Genomic DNA, 7293 nt, shown 5'->3' with positions numbered 1-7293 from the left:
GTGTGTGGAGGAATAGATAATCTATTATAAGATATATAGAATTATCAATTCAACGGGAAAAATAATTATTTTGGACTAGAAATTTAAATATATACTACTTCAGTCCTCAATACGAAATTTAAATCAGGTCATCTGTTACTGATTCTTTTGTTTCAATATACAAGTAAAATTAACCATTTCATACTTATTAGAGCTAGTAGTTATTCACATTAATTCTTTTTAATTTGTGTTAAAAAACCTCTTTACCCTAAATAACCCTAAATAATTCTTATTATTATTTGAAAAAAAATTAAATTTATATACAATCAATTTATACATATTTTTGACTCATTATACATATTTATGTTGTCATGTGACGTACTGCACGACAGAAAAAATTTGGTTCTATGAGTTTCAAATCAAACAAGTTAGGTGTTTAGGTAGGTCTTTGAGTTTGACCTTAAATCTCTAGCTTCCTGCACCCTCTCTCTTTTCTTCCTCCCCTCAATTGAAAAAACATGGACCATGGTAGCACAAACTTGCAAATTTGGCGGATAAATTATCTTATCACAATTGCCAAAAGAAAAGAATGAACGTCATAATTATTTTTCTTCTTATAATACTTTTAATTATTCATTATCTCATCTTATTTATATTTTTTTGTAATATTAACTACTTCACTATTTCACATTAAATATATCATTTAAGTTATACATCATAAAAAATAATTAACTGTACAATTTTCCATAATACAAAATTACTTTCATCGTTAAAGTACTATTGAAAAATAAAAAGTTACTAAAATAGTCAGATATATTAAGTATATATGAGTGAAAAATATTAACGCATTATGTTTTTCTTTGTTATAAAGAGAGGGTAAAACGTCCATAATTAACACTTCATTGATAATATAAAATAATTAATAATGAAACCGACATTATTATTTTAAATTAAACATTCATTATAAAAAAGAGAGATATTTATTATAAGATAAAGAGAGTGAATAATTAAGATAAAAAAGAGTGAATAATTAGAACTATTGGTATTATTATAAGCCAAAAGAAAAACTATTAGTATTGATTTATTTTAGAATAAACCACTAGTATTATGGACAAATCAACAATTAAAGTTAATATATATATATATATATATATTAAATAACCAAAGTTTGTAATTAACTATATTAATATATTTTTTTATTCACTTATATTTGAATTTAAATATTCTAATTATTTAATTTTTAACTTAAATTAATTGATCTATTCATGATATCGTATAATTAATTTTAATATAAAACCTTGCAAACCACAATCAATATTTTTTATTTATAAATAAATTACACTTTGGTTCTTTAGATATTTTTAGGTTTCGTTTTAATAATTTATTAAATTTGAATTATAAACATTAGATAATTTTGTCAATTAAATACTTTTTGTTCTATTTTAATCTCATGAAATATAAACATTAAAGATTTTAATTCTTTAAATTATAAAAAGCACTACTTTATTTTTTAAATTATAATAGCGTATTTAACTCAAAGACCAACATATTTAATATTTGTAATCTGATGGGAACACAAATAATTTGGGAAGTATAGTTTATAACTTCTAATATTTTTCGATAAACTAACTCAAGTAATTTATGAACGCATAATTTATCATTTATTTTAATTATTCTAATTTTGTGCAAACCTAGCTATTGAAAAAAAAAAGGTATGGATGTTTATGGAGAGTGGAGACGAGCGTTGAATAAAAGAATGTAAATAGTGGTCTCTTCATAGCGAGCAAGGAGAGATATATGGAGTGGTGTGTGTCAATGCCAAAGGTTGAGCTACATGCTCACCTTAACGGTTCCATCAGAGACTCCACCCTTCTGTAACTTCACTTCTCCTTCTTTTTTTCAACTCTTATTATGCTTTTCCCATTCTCCAGCACTCTTTCTATTTTCTTTTCACAGAGAACTTGCTAAAGGTTTGGGTCTCAACGGTATCATAGATTTCTCCCAAGTGGAACATGTTATTCTCAAAAGTATGCTCATTGCTCTCTTTCAATACCACTCTTTTACTTTTTATTTTTTATTTTTTTTTATTTCAATAGCAAATGTTATAATTAGTATTACTTAGTTGCTAGCGGAGGGACTTGAATTCACAATCCCTCAACTCTCAAATCTGCTGCAAGAAGGTCTTAATCCACTTGTTTTTCATTTGTTTCCTTAATTCACTCTTAAATTGAATGACTCATATTTACCAGCATTTGTTAAAGTGAAATTAGAGTAATTCTATAGTGGAGTGGAGAGGATGGTAGAATATAATCTAGATGGAGGATAGTACAATATATGACAGAATGGTCGATCCAATAAAACTATTGGCCAGAGTAACCATGAGAAGGATTTACCAATTTAGAAGCATATGGTGGATCCATGTACTTAATACATTACAAAATGTTATGGCATTGGCTGATCCAATTAGCGGATTGCATCTAATCGAAAAAGTCTCGATTGCTTTTGTTATTACTGATTATGGTTTTGTAAATGCAGATGATCGTTCATTAGCTGAGGTATTTAAGTTGTTTGACGTTATCCACATTCTTACAACTGATCATGCAACTGTTACAAGAATTACCAAAGAAGTCCGTTCTGTTTGCTCAATGCCTACTTTCAGTATTTTATTAATCCGAATTTATTGCCTTTGTGTTTATGCTAGCAAAATTTCTGAAAGCAGGTTGTTGAAGATTTTGCGTTAGAGAATGTTGTGTATGTGGAGTTGAGAACTACTCCTAAGGTAACTAAAGGATCTCAGTTGGTAATTTTGTGCGCCTTGTTTCCATGGATTTGTTGAAGAAAATATTTGCTTAATTTAATGCAGAAAAATGATTCCAAAGGAATGAGCAAACGTTCTTATATTGAAGCTGTATTGGAAGGTCTAAGAGCTGTCAGTTCAGTTGATGTGGATTTTAATCCTCACTGTGAGGAGCTTAAAAATCTTTCAAACCCTGTACTCCCAGTCTCAGGCACAAATGATAAATGTAATGCAAATGCTAGGAAAAAAGTATTTGTCAGGCTTCTCTTAAGCATTGATCGTAGGGAGACAACAGAAGCAGCAATGGAAACTGTAAGCGTAATGCACAAATAATTTGAGCAAACTTAAGGTTGTCTGCAACTTCCTTTGAATAATATGCTTCTTTTCTGCAGGTCATGCTTGCGCTAGAAATGAGGCATTTTGGGGTCGTTGGAATTGACCTCTCTGGGAATCCAGCTGTTGGTGAATGGTATATCAGCTTGGTCTAGGATTCCAATGTAGTATTTTATTTCAAATATTGGAAATTGATGCTTAGGCTCAAAATCCCTTGTTATCATTTGCAGGGTTACATTTTTGCCAGCATTAAAATTTGCTCAAGAACAAGGTCTTTATGTAACTCTTCATTGTGGAGAGGTGCTTTTGTATTTTCTTCTACTTAACTATTGTTGTTTCCCTGGCTTGTTTGTTTTAATGACTTAATGTTTTTAGGTACCTAATTCGAGGGAGATACATGATATGCTTGACTTTCTTCCCCAGAGAATTGGACATGCATGTTTCTTTCAGGAGGAACACTGGAGAAAGCTGAAGTCCATTAAAATTCCGGTTAGACTTGCACTACACTGTTGATAAAGCGAAATAGTAGTAATGTATTATGATTTGTGTGGCGACAAGAATATTTTTTCCTTGTAAATAACCAATCAATTAAATGGTTATGCACACTGTAACTTTATTTTGTCAAATTTGAAGTTTTATTTGGTCTGAAATAAGTGGAAGTAGAACCTGGTGATGTCTTACTTTTATCGATCATTCCTTTAGGGCTACTGATTGGGGCTAAGTTTGAATGCTTCGTATGGATATTGTCTCTTACCAATTTTATCAACTGCCATGCTACATATATCATCTTCTCCATTTTCAGGTTGAACTTTGTTTGACATCGAACATTAGGACATTGTCCGTTCCATCAATAGATGCTCATCATTTTGGTAGGTTCTTTTGTTTATTTTTTTAATTGAAAAACTTAATTATAGAATTAATAAAAGAACTTCTTTGTATTGTCAAGTTCACATGAGATGTTATAGACTTGAAAGTTCTGCATTTTGAGGGAACTTTTTTTGGTAAATATAAGAGAGAGTTGTGGAAGTTAGGACTTATGAGTTGTGTTAAAAATAGAAGTACAAAATTCCCGTTTTCACTTTCTCGTTTACCCTCTTGAAGCTAAATTTCCTCTAAAGAACCTCAGAACCAGAAAAGTGAATTTTTTTCACCAAGAGAAGCTGATCCCCCTTCTGAAGTCAGTCCACGCAGTTGTATATTAGACTTTGATCAAGGAATCGAGTTCAATCAGCATCCCTTAACATCGTACTTTTGTTGATGCAGTGGATTTGTATAATGCAAAACATCCTTTAGTCCTGTGTACTGATGACTCAGGTGTATTCTCTACCAGTCTCTCCAACGAATACAAAATTGCCGCTTCTTCATTTGGTAAGTTACACTTTACTCTTGCACTCTATAGAATTTGAACTAATAGCTAACAAACTTTGCTGACTGCTTGTTGATTTTGATGTTATCTAGGCCTTGGAAGGAAGGAGATGTTTGAGCTCTCAAAGAATGCTGTTGAATTTATATTTGCAGATAATACAGTAAAGGAGGATTTAAGAAACTTTTTTAATTTAGCTGCAAAGAATCTGGAGCTCTAGGTACAATTTCATCCATGGGGATTGTGTGGATGTGTATTTAGGCCATTCAATGTTATGTTAGTAGACAGTTAACAATGTCACAAGAGCTTTGGCCCTCTTTAATCACGACATCTTAGGAATAATTTATATCTACTAGTATTAATTTGGCATTTAAATATGTAAACCATTATTTAGTATATAGCGTATGCAGTACAAAATTCAATGTGGTTAATATCCTTTAAAAAAAGAATGAAACAACATGAATTATCATCATCATTAGTCATGAGTTTAATTTTATGATGTCCAAGTTCCTCAGTATGATGTCCTAGCGGCTTAGTTATAACTTATGAGTTGATAAATAAATATTACTTATTAGTGTCAAAATGTGATATAATGTTTGATCATTTAATGCGTTGGAAAATATATGATAAAAATAGTAATTAAGTGACATGTTGATAGAAAGGATATGTGTAACTTGGTACAATGAAAAACCAGGAAGAAATATCTGACCCATAGAACCTGAATACTTCTCAAACATACTTCAACTATTTTTCCTTCATAAGTGGAATGGTCAAAGTCAACGTTTGCAATTTTTTTTTTCTTGAACTAGTCAAAAGAAAGTATATTAAATAAATATTCCAAGCATAACATCATCCCACCTACAAACCGGCTAAAATGGATTTTTAGCCACAAATAAAGCCAATAACCTCTAAAGGATATAACACCATTGATGATACTGATAATTAAAAATTTTACATGTATTTTCATGCTAATAATTTAACTTTTTCAATATAATATTAACATTTAAGATTTTCAAGAAAATATTGTAAGAGTTCATTGAATTTGGATCCCTCAATGAACCCTCATTGAATATTGTAAAGGTCCATTTCGTATAGAGAAAGAGAGAAAATTTAGTGGATCTATCCAAATTCCTTATAAGTAACTTATGACTTATTTTTGGAGAAACTCCAGTTTTGTATTATAGTAATTTGGGACCAATTCCTTTTTACTGATACGAATGTTAAAGTTTTTTTTTTTTTGGTGACGAACATATGACTGTTAAAATTGATCGATTAAAAAAACTACAATATGATTTTACAAAGAGAATAATGTATTTATATTGCCTAAAAATACATTTATATTTTGCCGTCAAATTTATTCAATGACATGATAATAGTAATAATATGAATCTTTTAATTCAATATCATATGAGAAATCCAAAAAGAAATAATTGCTTTTAGAAGTACAAGTATAAAAAAATAATGGAAAAAGTTAAAATTAAGGAAAAGTTAAATTTACCAAATCCAATAGAAATTTGGCCCGGCGATGGTTTCTTCGTTTTAAAACTACTCCATGGGTGCTTCAATTAATTAATTAAATTACGTAAAAAATGTTATTTACCATTTATTACAAAGTCTTACTAAAGTAAAGAGTGTCACTGAAAAATTTATTAAAAAATAGAGCAAATTACGTTTAAAAAAAATTAAACTTAGAACATTTACTGGTATTTGACTTTATTAAATGATGTGCCGTACACCAATAAATATACACAATTGATTATTTTCATATTTTCACCTCCATTTTTTTAAAATAATTAAAATATTTATTTAGTATCTTATTATATTTTTAAGTTTCAGCTTTCCTTTAATAATTTTTTTTAAATGTTCTGATTATATTTTGGTTTTAATGTTGTGCTTTTCATTTAAAAGAAATAGTGTCGAAAAATTCATATTTCCTTAAGAAAATCACTAATAATTTTTTTAAATAAAAAAATTATTTTTCTTAAATTTTAGTTTAATTGAAAGAATGTTAATATTGTCCTTTCTTCTAAGGAAAAAAGACTATTTCACAAAAAAATAATCAAAACTTTTACATTCTTTCTTAAAAAATCTTATTTTTTGAAAAATAAAGAGTCTGTTTCAAAGTTCAAAACAAAAATAAAAGATAATACATTTAGATTTTTATTGACTAGAAAAAAGTTAAGATGAAAATAAAAAGATATAATTGAAGTTAAAGACTAAAAAGAAAATAAGATAATGGTGAAAAAAAAAAAAAGAAAGGACAGTGGTTCAGAATTTGATAGGATTTATGTTAACCGGTAAACATTGCTTCAGTTCAGTTCGTTCTCTCTTTCTGTGCATGACTCTCACTCCGAATTGAATCACATCTTCATTATCAGATTCTTGATTTGTTTAATTGACAATTATCAATCTGCATTGAATTCAACAACGATCTGATTCAATTCGGAAGGAATCCGAATGCACCGAACAATCTAGAACCAAAACCAATTTTACCGACGCAATTCAATGGCGTAACGGAATCGTGCATCACGATCGCAAACGCAATTCGATAATGTCTTGGGGATTAGGTTGGAAGAGACCTTCCGAGATCTTCCACCTTACTCTCAGCTATGGCAACGATGATCCACCGGAGAGTCTCGCTCGCACTTCAACCTCCTCCCGTTCTTCATCAGCGTCATCATCTTCTTCTTCATCTTCTTCATCGTCAATTATTTCGCAGGATCAGGACCTCGGTTTTCGCATTGAATTGGATTGGTCGTCGTCGGAGGATGAAGATCAGGTTGCTCTTAAGCTTCAGTCGCAGCTCATGGTTGCTCTTCCG

At 29.8% G+C, this 7293-nt stretch overlaps 2 protein-coding genes across 3 annotated transcripts in view; both read left to right on the top strand.

The window, feature by feature from the left end:
• Positions 1–1652: 1652 nt before the first annotated feature.
• On the top strand, positions 1653–4947 carry LOC101504410 (N6-mAMP deaminase-like). 2 transcript variants are annotated; one of them, XM_004507646.4, is made up of 11 exons: positions 1653–1853; positions 1936–2006; positions 2515–2606; positions 2699–2758; positions 2843–3088; positions 3169–3245; positions 3340–3409; positions 3485–3598; positions 3912–3978; positions 4373–4477; positions 4568–4947. In XM_004507646.4, the coding sequence occupies exons 1-11, from the start codon at positions 1777–1779 to the stop codon at positions 4690–4692; spliced, it is 1104 nt and encodes a 367-aa protein (XP_004507703.1). In that variant the 5' UTR covers positions 1653–1776; the 3' UTR covers positions 4693–4947. The 2 variants fall into 2 exon arrangements, 1 of the variants encoding a protein (XP_004507703.1); XR_012163858.1 differs by having other exon boundaries at positions 1656–1853; positions 4211–4477.
• Positions 4948–6727: 1780 nt separating this feature from the next.
• Positions 6728–7293, top strand: part of LOC101504100 (phospholipase A I) — a 13557-nt gene continuing 12991 nt past the window's right edge. The window contains exon 1 of the mRNA XM_073370992.1: positions 6728–7292. Within this exon, the coding sequence (XP_073227093.1) occupies positions 7024–7292 (269 nt within the window). The 5' untranslated portion in view covers positions 6728–7023. The remainder of the gene's footprint in view (position 7293) is intronic.

The sequence above is a fragment of the Cicer arietinum genome, chromosome 7, assembly GCF_000331145.2.
Source record: "Cicer arietinum cultivar CDC Frontier isolate Library 1 chromosome 7, Cicar.CDCFrontier_v2.0, whole genome shotgun sequence".
Classification (NCBI taxonomy): Eukaryota; Viridiplantae; Streptophyta; class Magnoliopsida; order Fabales; family Fabaceae; genus Cicer; species Cicer arietinum.
Note: the sequence above shows the minus strand (reverse complement) of the source record. Positions and strands in the feature narration are given on the sequence as shown.